Here is a 13,836-nt window from a genome sequence, read left to right on the forward strand (position 1 = left end):
CTGCACTAAATGAATGGCTGGCTAGCATAGCGTAAGCGAAGCACGGGCACAGCGTCCACCGTCGGTCAGCACGGCACGGACACACAGAAATCCGGACACTGATGCAGAAAGCGTCCCCTGTCCTCGTCCTCGTCTTCGCCACCTGATCACTTAGTCACCTCGTCGCCTCCCTCGCCCTGGCCTTCTCTTCTCGCCTACGGCGTCCTCTCTTCGTAACACAGCGGTCGGTCGTCTACTCCATCGGGATGTGCGCGTTGATCTCCTCGAGGAGCTCTTCCGCGATCTTCGCGTTCGACACCTGCACAACCATCGATTGAAAGTCAGCACCTCCCGGGCGCGCAACAAACACCAGCGACCAGCGCACGCACCCGCAGATTATAGTGGCTCGTAATGCCGCCCTCGAACACGCTGAACCGCAGGTAGCGTGGGTCTTGCGCGAGGAAGCACCGCCCTTGAACAACGTCGCATTCAGCAGCACCGTGTACACCGCCTCCTTCCGCATCACTATCCATCCCCTCTCGTGGAGGACCGACCCATCGGGCGTGTGGTAAGTCCTCGGAATTCCTGTGCCGTGCGGAGCTCGGAAATGTACATCAAAGTGAAAAGGCGTCTAGATGCTGCGGTAGAACTCCCAACAAAGAGGAGATCGATCGGCCGTAGCGTGCCACTTCAACCCCAAAACCAACAGCAGCCGGCACATCGCGCTATGATAGCATTTATATTGTATAAATACAGATACATGCGCCTTTTCAGCCAAAGAGACAACGTGCGGGCTGCTCTAGAGACTGAAACGTCCTGTCCTGTGGTTAAGAATCGAGCCCCGACAACTTGAAGTCCGAGACCGAGAGAGCACAGATCGCAATTGCTCCTGGTCCGTCTAAGAGAGCTCTCAAAGCAATGTCAAAAAGTGCTTTCTTCAACGGCATATGTGGTGGTTGCGCTTGGGCACGGCACGTTGTCGGGAGGAGAAAGTAAACATGAGCGTCTACGGTGGCGATGCCGCCACATCATATCGATGTTGCAGCCATTCGTCCCTACCAAAGCGACCACCGCCACCGTCGACGTGGCTCATTGTTCCGCGCCCTTCCGCGTTCCAGAACCCTTGTATCTGTACACGAGGTAAGTCGCTATGACTATTGCTTGCCAAAATGGCAAGTATAACGGCTTCAGGACTGACTGTGACTCAGGCCGAGCCCTGAACAGCCGAAGGGGTCCAAGCGTGTACCCCCTCGTGTTTGTCATCCATTTTGGGCAGACAAAGAGAGATTGATCCGCCTGTTTGGTATAAGTCCGTGAGCCCTCGATTGAACCGTGAGTTCTCATCACCATCCCCCCTCATCATCTATCTCCTTCGTCGTCGCCATGGCTGACAAGGAGCCCCCCACCCACAGTGCTGAGAACAGTGCCTCTCACCTTTCCGAAGACCTTGCTTCTGCCGCGCCTAGTCCCCCACCCTCGCCCAGCCAGGTTCATCTCGAAGGCGCCCCGACCACCTCGACTGCCTCTCCCCCCATTGCCGACGACGCCGCTCCCGATTCCGCCGCCGCTGCTCCAGTCAAAGACGACCTCCAGGACGAGGTCGACCCGTATAACTTTTATAACACGCTGCTCAAGGATAATCCCCTCCCCTTCTCCTACGATCCTACGACCGATAAGCAGCGTGGTCCGTGGCTGATCAACAAGTCCGGCATGGGTCCCCGATTTCGCGAGTTGCCAATCGAGCAGTTTCTGAAGCTGGTGAACAAAACTGGGCCGACGGATGACGAACGGAAGAAGTTCACAAAGGTGGATCTCACTGGGGTGAAGGTTGAGAAAATGAAAGAGAAGGACTGGTATCCGTATATGGTACGTGTTCCCTTGTTACCACTTGCTTGCCATTCTCACTTTATGCAGAACGCCACGGCCAACTCTGTCTTTGATGCTATCGACGAGTCTAAGCTTGTGTGGCTGGATACCTCCACCCACAAGGCTCCGGAGCCTGCAGTGAAGGGCGAGAAGAAGCCGCGCACTGGGACCTTCAACGATGCTGGCGTCTACTGGGACAGTACGGCGGCCCGCTTGGGGACAACGCTGACCGAACGGCAGCGGAAGACGAGCAAGTTGACGCCGAAGGAGATGGCGGCTCGCGGCAAGGTCGGTGGTCGTTCCTGGCACTGGGTCGCCGTCCCCGTGGAAATCAAGAACACCGTACAGAAGTCTGCATTCATCTTTGATGACTGGAAGAAGCAGGCTCCCGCCCCTTCCGAGGCCGCTCATCCTGACTGCTCAGCAACAGTGGTCGACGAAGGCTCCCCAGCCACGGATTCATCTGCTTCGTCGCGCCTTCCTGGACAGCAACGTACAGAGGGACATACTCAGGCTAGTGACGCCCGCCGCTCCAAGGCAGAGGATGATCACATCAAGCGGCTGATTCCGCCCACCATATATGGCGAGGCAGCCCTTGCTCAGTTCGCCGAGTACATGCTCAACGTTCTCAACTACCAACATCGCGTCTTCTGTTACGCGATCTACGCCACGCGTCACATGGCTCGTCTCTGCTGCATCGATCGAGGCGCCATCATCGTCTCCACCCAGTTCGACTGGCTCAACACCGACTCACCGCTGCACGACTTCCTCTGGATGGTGGGGCATATGAGCCCTGAAGGGCTCGGATACGATCCCACTGCTGTGCTTGTGGAAGACGAAGACAAGGAGGCACAACTCTTCAAGGACATGGCGAAGAACTCGAGCGTGCGGCCAGAGATCCGAAAATATGTGCTCGCTGCGACTGCGCCGGGAGTGCCGATCTACAGGATCAGTATCACGCCAATGGCCGCGCCCGACGACGAGAAGCTCCCGGAGGATCCTTCCTCTCAATCCAAGAAGTCGGCTACTTCCCCTCCTCCTGACCCGTCGTCTGCGTCTCCCCCTCCCCCTCCGGCAGAGCCGACGGATCGGTACTTCCTTGTTGGCAAGCCCCACTTCATGACCGATTCGCTCGTTGGTCGGTGCACCCGGGGTTACGTGGCGTACGACCTCTCTACCGGTAATCTATGCTTCATCAAGGATTACTGGAGGCCATACGTGCCCGGTCGTTCGCGCCCGGAACATCTCGTCTATGAGCGGCTTCAAAGCTCTCAAGTTGAGGGTGTTGCAACTCTCATTTGCGGCGGAGATGTCGGCGGCCTCAGAGCTCAAAGGACGCAGTTCCACACACTTCTCTCCCATGTGAAGGCGCTGCCGGTAACTCGCATTCATTACCGCTTGGGCACAAAGGAGATTGGCCTTCCGCTGGAGGAGTTTAAGAACTTCAGAGAGCTCTCGATGGTCTTCTATGATGCCATCACTGGTCAGTCTATCTTTACTCGTACAGTCAGCTCCCTCATGTTGACCATGCATCTTCTCCCATAGCTCACTTCGAGGCTTGGACGAAAGCCAAAGTGCTTCATCGAGACATCAGCGTTGGAAATATCCTGATCGACCCCGTCACCCGTAAAGGCATCTTAATCGATTGGGATCTTTGTCGCCTAGAGTGGGAACTTGGGATGGGACCCACCGAACCCGATCGCACAGTACGTATTCCGCATTTTCCCAACGTAGTCAACATACTTATTATCACCAGGGCACCTGGGAGTTCCGATCTGCACTCTTGCTGCAATACCCTAGGAAACCACATCGGCTATCTGACGATCTGGAGGCTTTCATACACACATTCCGCTACCTCGTCCTCAAGTACCACGTCACGGATATCCCGGGGATGTTGAAGCCTTTTGTGAAGAGCATGTTTGAGGAGACAGGGCGCGTACGTGGTATCAAGATTGGAGGCAACACGAAGTTAGATCAGTTTCGACATTCCGCTGAGTCACCGATCCGCGTCGAGAACAACCCTGTCCTCCAGGCCATCCTCGAAGACTTCCAGACCGGTTGTCACTTGTCGTATCGGCAGCTAGACCTCGAGAAGATGAAGGCGCTATACGGCGTCTTCGACCCCAAGCTCCAGGCATCGGCGCCGACCGTCGACGTAGCCGAAATCCTACCCTTCCGGAAGCGGATCCCGATCCCTGGTGGTAAAGGTGTCCATGGAAGTTCTACGGGCGCAAAGGAACCCAGTCGCGGTCATGGCAATAAGGCTTCAGTAGGGGAAAGAGACGCAGGGTCTGGTCATTCAGAGGCGTCTGAACCCTGCGCCGTGCCCGGCTTCTTGTCACACCATGGGTATCTCACAGATGTGCTGGACAGGTACCAGTGGCCCGCCAACCGTTCGGTGACACGCCAAGACAAGGCGCGCTTGAACCAGTTCTTGTTCCGGGGTAAGGTCCTTGATCAAGACACCCAGGAGGATACTCCTCGCATCTCCAGTCGTGGGATAAGCGACATGTCTGTCTCCTCCAATGCCGACGACGTCGTCCCTTCCAACCTGTACCCCAGTCCCAGCTCCGCCCTGGCCGATCTGCGGTCTTTCCTGCTCTCGGGTACTCCGCGTAGTGGAAAGCGCACTCGGGACGAAGAGGAGGAGAGTGGCGACGGAGAGATGGTGGACGCTTCCAATGACTCGGAGGACTCATACACCGACGAGGAGGAGGGAGATCCTGATGCCATTTGCGAGCAGAAGCACAAGCGACCGAGGCTCTAGGTCCAGCTGCGAACGCTCGCCGTCCTTTGTGACACTTCGTCGTCAACGATTCGGTTATTCTCTTGTCTCATGTACTTGTCTATCCTACATAATGTGATCCGTTCCGCATGTCAATACAGTTACAGTGCCCGTCAACTGGTTCTATTTCTCAATTTCCGACAGTGAGAGAAGGACATTATGTCCACTGACTTAGACTCAATTCAACATGAGCACTGGATGAAGCAACCTGTCCGACTCTGTCGTCTACCGAGTATGTCGGATTGGTAGAGCTAGAGAGAGAGACGTCCCAACTTCGACTCTGACTTCTCGTCGAAAGTACGCCTTTCTTGATCACAGCCCCGGCCCACTACTTACGGGCTCTCGTTGACGTGCTCATGAGGACGGACACCGTCAATGACCAGGATCAGGAGCGGTGCGACGTCATTCGATACATCCAGCAACCCCACGCTGGATCAGCACGGACGCAGAGCACGGACGCAAATAGATATACACGGATTGTACTAAAAGACTTCACAGCACGGGTCCCCAACGCTCGTAACTCGTAACTCGTAGCTTGTAGCTCGAAGCTATACGTCGTCAAGAAGCACAGCTGCACCAAATGAATGGCTGGCTAGCATAGCGTAAGCGAAGCACGGGCACAGCGTCCAACGTCGGTCAGCACGGCACGGACACACAGAAATCCGGACACTGATGCAGAAAGCGTCCCCTGTCCTCGTCCTCGTCTTCGCCACCTGATCACCTAGTCGCCTCGTCGCCTCCCTCGCCCTTGCCTTCTCTTCTCGCCTACGGCGTCCTCTCTTCGTAACACAGCGGTCGGTCGTCTACTCCATCGGGATGTGCGCGTTGATCTCCTCGAGGAGCTCTTCCGCGATCTTCGCGTTCGACACCTGCACAACCATCGATTGAAAGTCAGCACCTCCCGGGCGCGCAACAAACACCAGCGACCAGCGCACGCACCCGCAGATTGTAGTGGCTCGTGATGCCGCCCTCGAACACGCTGAACCGCAGGTAGCGCGGGTCCTGCGCGAGGAAGCACCGCATGCCCTTGAACAACGTCGCATTCAGCAGCACCGTGTACACCGCCTCCTTCCGCATCACTATAAACCCGTCCTCCTCGTTAGCACCCGTCCGACATGAAGAGCCCAGTGAACTCACCAAGACGCGCCCCAGTGCCGTCCGCTCTCCGTACGTTCAGCCGCAGCATGCCCGTCCCGCGCTCCTTCCACTGGTTCTGGCTGCTCAGCACGAACAGCTTCCCGCGCACCTGGTACACCGTGTCCTCCTCCTCCTCCCCGGTCACCACTGCAACCCAGGCCAGCGCCGTCAGCGACCGCACACACAAACACAGCAACACGAGCACACATGACGCACCTTCCTGCTCCGTCAAGTTCAGACGCTTCTCCTCGTCGCTCGCCTCCTCCGCCTCCTTATCCTTCTGCGCCCGCAGCCGCTCCCCAAAGCTCACCCCCGAGTCCTTCTCGCTGTCCTCGTCCTCCTTCCCCGAGTCCAGCACGCTGTTCTGGCTCCCAAACACGCCGCCGCCGCCGCTCGTCGAACTCTCGCCAAACACGGAGCCCGTCGGACGCTTCGGCGTCGGCGCAGCGAAGCTCTGCGCTCCCCCCGCCGCGTACGCCGAGAACGCGCTCGTCGCCCGGGCCGGAGTGCCGTGCCGCGACGGTGAGCGGCTCCGGCCGAGGATGTTGTTGTTCGACGGCGGGGGGGACTTTGGCCGCTTTGCCGCGCTCGCAAAGGGCGATGTCGATGACGCAAAGGCCTCGAAGCCCGTGCGCTTGTGTGCATGTGCTTGTGCGTGCGCTGCGTGTGAGGGGGACGCCGCAGACGACGAAGATGCAGTGGCCGAGGACGTAGGTGCTTCCTTGGCTGCAACGGCTGCGGCGAAGGGGGATGGCGACGCGCTTGACGACGCAAAGGGCGAGGTCGAGCCGCTGTCCCCAAAGACGTTCGCGCTTGAGCTCGCAGCGGCACTTGTCCACGCCGTGGACGGCTGCTTGCCGCCGAAGAGACGTGGGCCTGGAACCGAGGCGAATGGCGAGCTCGTGGAGGCATACGCCATGAATCCGCCCTGTGGGTAGGGTCAGCACTGCCATACAGCACAATTAAGAAGACTCACGAGTTTCGATGTCGAGGCTTCTGTGGCCTCCGCCTCCTTCTCTTCCTCCTCAGGTGGCGGCGTAGGCCGCTTCTTCTCCCGCGTGTTTGGATCTGCCTCGGCGTCGTCTCTGGGCCGCTTCGTTGCACCCACAGTCGCAACACCGTTGCGACCTGGAACGGTCTCCCCAGGAAGCAAGCTTTCGCTGACCGTGCGGTCACCGAGTTTTCGCTTCAATCCCTTCTCCTGGTCCGAGGAGTCCGAATCACGTCGATGAGGCTTGGGCAACGGTACAGAAGAGACCTGCGTGTCTGTCGGCGAGGTCGAGATAGAACTGGATGCAGCGACGGCTGGAGCAGGAGGTTCCGGTGCGCCCGGGATATGGGAATCTGCAGGATGCTCGGCACCAGCTGCCGCCCCGTTGTCCTCGTAGTCCCCAGCGGTGTCGTTGAGGATAGGCGGGTTCTCGCCTTGGAGGAGAGGCGGCACTGTCGTCTCATTACCGGCCTCCTTGATGTCCTCTACGGAAGTCTTTGTTGAGTCGGAGTCGGTCCGGGTCTCCTGCGCCTCTGAGACCTCCTCCATCGCATGATCGACTGCAGGATCTGCAGGATCTTCCTTCTTCATATTTTGCCAAGTGATGTCTTCAACGCCTTGACTAATCTGCCGAATCTTGGTCTCGTGTGGGGGCGACCCGTTTGCCGGTGCATCATCTTCGGCTTCTTCTTGGGGCGCTTCGAGAAGAGAGTCACTGGTACGATTCTTCTTTGCGGGTGTGCGCCTCTCCTTCCCCTCAGGCCGCTCAGGGTCGATGTCCTGCACAATATATCAGTACATGTTGCAAAGGGCTTAGACCAGAAAATGCGTCAGCTCGGAGTTAGAACAATAGTCCACTCCGATACACGAGCCTGCCACATAAACGATCAGGTACGCGAGGGGTCCAGCAGCTATGGTGGTGACCTCGGAATAGGTTGGAGATGCACAGTGGCGATGGGTCAGTACTAGGCTGAACACGCCTTTCCGGGACAGTGCTAATCACGAGAACGAAGTGTGGTACGAGCTGTGGTCTATCTGGTCGTCGCGTGAAGCCTCCAATCGCTGATAGGGATGACGTAGGGACGTTCTCCAGGAATGGCAGCTGTTCACGCTACTCAACGTGTAAGGGAGGGTGGCGGTATGACAGCGGTCATACACTGGCGTGGAAGCCTCGGTGGCGTGGTGTCCAAGAGCACTACGTCCGCCCGGCCACCCATAGTCAGTCTGGGGACCAACCACCTTGCTGAATATGACCACCCAGTAACTTGCTGGCTGGGAAAGATTGGTGTCCCTTCCTATATTTCGATAGCCATTCACCATCGTGAAACCACCGACCGACCGACCCAACCACTGCGTCCAGAGACTACGAGTCTGCTCTAGTCGTAGAGGAAGGGGAGGCAGCTGGTCGTCATACGACAGAAGAACACGGCGCAGTAGAAGGGCATAGGATAGGGCAGAGGGGATGCGAATGCATGTGGCGGGCTCGAAAGGCTAAATGAGGTCGATCGACGAACGTACCTGAGAGGCAGCCTGCGGGGTAGCAGGTTCGAGCGACACCTCCCTCTCCCGCTTCCTCGACGTCTTGCATTCTAAACCTGCTTTATTCTCACTTCCGCATCCAACGCACCGAGGACGGGGGTCTCACCGTTGGGTTCGCCTGGCGGCGTCGATAGTAGAGGCTCATCGTCGATTTCGGCGACGTGATTGGGGTCAGTGGGCTGCTGTAGGTCGTTTGCGTCTCGCGCGTCGTCCTGAACGGCCATGGTGAGTGTTGCCAGGGCGGATGGGGGGTGAAGACAAAGGACGCGTAGCGGGGCGTGGGGGTTCTTGTTCAAAGGAGCTCAGGGACAGAAGCGACCTCACCGGCCATGCCACCAGCGCTTGCGCTCAACATGATGAGATAAGATCGTAAAAGGCAACTGGTCAGACTCCCGGGTTTCAAACCCCCGCAAGCGAGCTTGTCTTCTTCTTTTCGTCGACCAATCTACGTAACGACCGTCCCTGCCCATCCGCAGTGCTTGCCGCCATGCAACCAGGTTGAAGCAGAAGTCACAAATCCCAGCAGGGACCTCCCGAGAAAAGAGGGTAAGAACGCAAACGCGATGCCGACATGCGCGACCTGTTGCCGACGGTGCGTTTCCGCGCCGAAGACCGAATACTCACCCCAAAACACAAGTGTGGCTGGCCACGTTGCATGGAGCATGTGCTGCTGCGAAACACTGCATTCACAGGTCTACAGGGCCGAAGACAGCCCCAGAGATAGTGTCCATCGTGAGTATACTTCATTCATTCCGGTCTTCAGCTCGTTGCGCACTAACGACGAAGTTGTCGTTTGGTAGCTCCGTTCCCTGTTCGGTCTCACCGAAGGCTCTTCTATTACGATCTTACGTCTCCTTTACTTCACAACCACGCGGCTACTCAGGTCTACTCGTCATCGCGCAGCGGCAGAACTGCAAGACAGTCAACAGCACTGCCACCAGTTCCGACTGATGGTGAGCCCGCCATCAACATATTGGAACATGATGCAGTGCCGATGCTCACCAATATGCAGGCAAATGTGCTCGTGGCGTTTCCCTTACAGGGTGTTTCTACACGTCGACAACTTTGAAGGGACCCGAAGAGTAGCGCCCGAGGCCGGAAACATCGAACCATCTGTTGCAAATCACACAACCCTCCCACGACGCGCTCAAGCCGCACTACGACGCCAGAGCATCCGTTGCATCGACGAATATTACGACTGATTGGGCTGTCTCAGCGCTCTCCCGCCTGGCACATCCGTCAACCTTGCACATTGTACTCCAGCGCGTCGTCCAAGGAAATGCCTGGCAATGCTGGAATTGCGCATGATCGTGGCCGTACACGCACTTCACGCTGCGACATGGGAGACGGTCGAGACAGGCTTCAAGGATTGCTTCACTGCTGCGCAACCCGAGCTGTCCGAAGTTACCATCGAACAAGGACCGCAAGGACGAGCGCAGTCCCGAAGCCTGGATCTTGTCCAACCCTGATGTGTCATCCGCGCAACCCGCTTCGCTCGCTCACTACTACTTTCATAGAACAATCTCTCTCTCGACCCCTACGCTCCCTCGTTCGTACGGAATAGAAGCGCCGAGCGAGCCCACCACGCGGTCGAAGACGAGGCTGCGATACGTTGAATGAGCAGAGTCGAGGTCAGTGAAGACCGGTTCCGATATCGACCCCGCTTCGGTTCTGCGCCTGACAGCCTGCAGGTCGAGGAGGAACCGCGAGATGAGTATCGCTGTCATACTGTCGTTGTCCAGCGTCAACCGTAAGTATCAACACAAGTCCGCTCGCGTTAAGAGGGAGGCACTCACGGTTCCGTGAAGACGATGTATCTCGATGCTGAAAACGCATTGTTCCAAAGCTGTCCGCCCGACAGGTCATCGTCCAACGTCCAACCCCGAGTCAGCCATCCGTGTTGAGACCGATACACGCAAGAGCCAATAACGTACCGAAAGCAAGGTAAGTGCGAGATGCAAGGCGTTCATGGTCATGATCGTCCTGGCCCAACTCACTAACGTAAGTTCTCCCCTAAGCTCGGTGTATCCTGGAACCAGACACACTTACAGGAAGTACACCATTCCTAGGAGAATATCATCAGCGGCATCGCGGAGGGAGCGTAGCCAACTCGCGCACCATCGCACATGAGGACACCTGGGAAGGATCTCCCCTTGCGCAGTGCTTCTCCACCACTCCGACGAAGCCTCAACCACGTGAGGAGGATGAGCACCACGTCCGCCGCCGCAAGGGAGATACGCGACGTAGTCGTCACTACGAGAGAGCGTTACGATTGTTGGGATGGGAAGTAGCACGCACGACGAACTTGAAGCTACGTACCACTACACACGTCATTGAGCTGCCGAATTGGTAAGATACAATGCAGTGACTCAACATGATGATCATCTCTCGCGTCACTGATAATTGCCCTATGCATCCCACTCTAGGGACGACCGCGCCTTCTATCGCTTCCGAATTCTTGAAGAGATATATCTTTACCAAGGTTTCCGCGTCAGAGAAGGTTTGTGCTTTGAGGCGAAGTAGAACTCACTAGGTTTGCGCCCACGGGACCCATAGAAAGAACAAGCACAAGCAGGCCGAGCGTCCAGCTCGCGCTCAGTGCATAAGCACGTAATGCGGAGAAGTCTGTCATCACAAAGGAAAGTAAAAGGTCAGAACGAGCTCAAGTCTCGCAAAGTCAAGTATGTACTGAAACTCACATGCCCAGATCGAGTACGGGATCGTGTCCAGCCCAAAGAACACCTTCTGCAGGAGAGCACAATCCCCTCCCCAAGCCTCTACTGGCACCCGAGACAGCGCGGCACCGAGGACGACGTATAGGAGGTAGAAGTATCGATTCGAGATGAAGAGGGCGAAGGCCGCTGTGAACTCCCCACCCCAGAAAAGGTCGACTTCCTGGTTCAGGGTGATGATGTAGTCGTAGGCCACGAGCGCTGAGCGGCAGTCGGGGAAGGGAAAGGGAGAAGAGATGAGCTCGGGTCGTTGAGGGAATTGCACGGTGAGCCTTACCTGCGATAGCGTAGTTGGAATAGCTCTCGACTATGCTGTCATGGTTGAAGGAGGGGGGCCGGCCTCAATGAGCGTGGAACGTTGTAAGCTTCATGATGCGAAAGATACGTACATGCTCTGGTATTCCGAGGCGACATCCATTGCCCGGACCATTTCGCGGCATACGAATAGAATGAATGGGTTGGACGTTGGGGTCTATCTCAAGATTAGCAAACTTGCCATCATCGATAGCTTCTTCAAATACCCACAAACCGCACTCACTTTGCAGCGAGGGGACCGGAGGACCTCATTATAACCCGAGTGGGCCGGGCCACGATGGAGTGGTGTGTGGAAATCGCTGCCGCATGTTAACTATCGCCAGTGCCAACTCACCTCGTGCCTCCGAGGTAACACGGACGGGATCCGTAGGACCGCCCTATGGAGCAGTGAAAGGCGCTCAGGAGTCCCGGCACGGTGGTAATCTAGACGTGTGAGTGAAAAGGTCAGGACAAGGCTGGCAGGGTCGGACTGCAGCCTGGCAGCGGCGGTCCTGACTCCTCATGCAACCTGACTAAACCGCGGGAGTGTCGGAAAATGTCAGTGTCACGGTATATGGGGACACCGAAAAGCTGGATTGTGAAAGCCACTATACAAGACGAGTCCTCTCCGAGTCGACGACCAACAAATTCAGTGCCAGCATGAGAATATCGCGCTCACGGCTCGCTGACCTCAAGATCTGCTCTCTCCGCGTCTGCCATGTTCCTGTCTGTAACCTCCGTGATCCATCCATCCGACTCGTCATCTACATCGCCCTCTGACCCGCCTGGGTCAATCGAAGAGCCCAAGGAGCCGATCACGCGCTCGAAGACCAGCGACTCTACACCCCCTTCAGAGTGAAGCCCCGATGTCTTGTTGAGGGACCGTCGGTTGGCGACTTGTAGGTCTATGAGGAAGCGAGAGACGAGGATCGCAGTGAGACTAGAGCCTCCGTGTCAGTATTTTGATCACACGTGAAACGAAGCCATATTGGTCGTGGAAGAACGTACGGCTCGGTGAACAGCGCTACGACGCTGACATTTTGGTTCTGTAACACCGTGCTTATGGATAGTAGCGTCAGGGTGAGATGGAGGATGTTCTGGACAACGAGCACCCTGGTCGCGACCGAGCACAGAGTTAGCGAGCTTTGCGCGGCGAGGGGACTTGAGAGGACGCTTACAGGAAGTAGATGGTACCTGAATGGGCGAATTCAAGTCAGGCGAATAGATGCTAGAGGGTCTGGAGAAGACGCTCACCGTCTCGGAGGAGGACGTGCACAAATCCTCCTTTTTCGCGCGTGTTTGCGTCTCCTCTGTACAGTTTGCGCCAGGTTAGGAGGATGAGGAGCGCGTCCGCTGCAATGAGGCAGGCTCGGGATGCTATGGTGACTGGTCCATCTTGTCAGTCTGGGAGTGGGAGAAATGTGCTGTTCGAGCATGAAGAGAACGTACATCTGGACAGACGATTAGCTGCACAGAGCGCGAATGGAGCAGGAATTGGAGGCACGTACCGTAGGGCAAGTTCAACACTAACAGTATCCGTGCTCACACAGCCGAAGGGCGGAATGAGGACCCCTCCGAAATCGAATGCGAAATCAGCCTGTATGAAGCTGTTAGCCACCTGGAGGATACGCATGGACTCTGTCTTGACTCTTGAGCCCGCTCACAAGGTTGATTGCGACTGGAACAATGCTCAGCGCAAAGACAAGGATAGATAGCGGCCAGCTCCTGGCGATCGCGAACGCTCGTAAGGATGAGAAGGCTGCCGGAGGACGGCTGTCAACCACTGGAACCGATGCAACTTGAGGTTCTACTCACCTGCCCATGGAATGTACTGGAGCACTTCGAAGACGAGAGTAGTTTTGACCACGTCCGCGCAACTGGACAGTTGTAAGTTGGGTCAGTATGTCGACATACGGTGCTGTCTAGAGTCGTCGACCGTGACGTTCATACCTCTGCAAAACTCTAGTGAGCTTGACAGTCAAGGCATCCGCACTCGCAGGGACATACCTGGATGCTAGAGGGCTGAGTGAGAAAGTTGGTAATCATGTCGTACCAGGTAAAGAACATGACTATCCCACGGTTGAGGAGGAACAGCATCGTCGCGCCGGTCTTGGGCTGGGTCCAGAAGAGCTCCACCTCGGTCCCGAAGGTGATGATATATTCGTATATGAACACCACTTTTGGAGAGGGGAGGGGGTGGACAAGCAGATTCAGTATCCGAGCGAATGAGCAGAGGTGGGAGAATACCGGATGCTGCTGTCACGCAGTAATTGTTCACAAGGCTAGCGCAAAGACGTCAGATAACTAGAACTTCAGACGTCGCGAGAAGGCCACCTACATATCGTAATACTCGGACGCTATCACCGTGATGTAATCAGGGTCGGACATTCTGTGGGTTGAAGTTCAACGGAGGAGCGGTACTGAGTGAGGCAGAGGCTACATTGCGGGTGGTTGATATAGGGTCGGCGGGGAGAAGGCTGTATGTTGTCGGAACCTGAACAAAGGCTCGCTGT

The 13,836-nt window shown here is 56.7% G+C and overlaps 5 protein-coding genes across 5 annotated transcripts; 1 reads left to right on the forward strand and 4 right to left on the reverse strand.

Annotated features, from left to right (window-relative positions):
* Window positions 1-232: 232 nt before the first annotated feature.
* Window positions 233-512, reverse strand: L226DRAFT_572562 (uncharacterized protein; the record flags this gene model as incomplete). The annotated part of the gene is made up of 2 exons (XM_067684692.1): window positions 233-298; window positions 369-512. The coding sequence occupies 2 exons, from the start codon at window positions 510-512 to the stop codon at window positions 233-235; spliced, it is 210 nt and encodes a 69-aa protein (XP_067533690.1).
* Window positions 513-1,362: 850 nt separating this feature from the next.
* Window positions 1,363-4,612, forward strand: L226DRAFT_572563 (uncharacterized protein; the record flags this gene model as incomplete). Its single annotated transcript, XM_067684693.1, has 4 exons — window positions 1,363-1,845; window positions 1,894-3,328; window positions 3,391-3,551; window positions 3,602-4,612. 4 exons carry the CDS (start codon window positions 1,363-1,365, stop codon window positions 4,610-4,612), a joined length of 3,090 nt encoding a protein of 1,029 aa, XP_067533691.1.
* Window positions 4,613-5,433: 821 nt separating this feature from the next.
* Window positions 5,434-8,521, reverse strand: L226DRAFT_465940 (uncharacterized protein; the record flags this gene model as incomplete). The annotated part of the gene is made up of 7 exons (XM_067675953.1): window positions 5,434-5,499; window positions 5,570-5,709; window positions 5,768-5,914; window positions 5,984-6,695; window positions 6,744-7,538; window positions 8,277-8,356; window positions 8,404-8,521. The coding sequence occupies 7 exons, from the start codon at window positions 8,519-8,521 to the stop codon at window positions 5,434-5,436; spliced, it is 2,058 nt and encodes a 685-aa protein (XP_067533692.1).
* A 1,044-nt stretch (window positions 8,522-9,565) lies between these two features.
* Window positions 9,566-10,025, reverse strand: L226DRAFT_536622 (uncharacterized protein; the record flags this gene model as incomplete). The annotated part of the gene is made up of 1 exon (XM_067681152.1): window positions 9,566-10,025. A coding segment is annotated over one exon (217 nt), but the record flags the coding sequence as incomplete, so codon positions are not given.
* A 317-nt stretch (window positions 10,026-10,342) lies between these two features.
* Window positions 10,343-13,711, reverse strand: L226DRAFT_614371 (uncharacterized protein; the record flags this gene model as incomplete). Its single annotated transcript, XM_067686631.1, has 17 exons — window positions 10,343-10,362; window positions 10,416-10,550; window positions 10,617-10,635; window positions 10,828-10,922; window positions 10,997-11,230; window positions 11,307-11,341; window positions 11,419-11,501; window positions 12,014-12,263; window positions 12,332-12,436; window positions 12,502-12,517; window positions 12,578-12,709; window positions 12,773-12,920; window positions 12,988-13,082; window positions 13,139-13,202; window positions 13,331-13,500; window positions 13,571-13,605; window positions 13,662-13,711. The coding sequence occupies 17 exons, from the start codon at window positions 13,709-13,711 to the stop codon at window positions 10,343-10,345; spliced, it is 1,686 nt and encodes a 561-aa protein (XP_067533694.1).
* Window positions 13,712-13,836: the final 125 nt, after the last annotated feature.

This window comes from Lentinus tigrinus (genome assembly GCF_003813185.1).
Source record: "Lentinus tigrinus ALCF2SS1-7 unplaced genomic scaffold L226scaffold_19, whole genome shotgun sequence".
NCBI classification, from domain to species: Eukaryota; Fungi; Basidiomycota; class Agaricomycetes; order Polyporales; family Polyporaceae; genus Lentinus; species Lentinus tigrinus.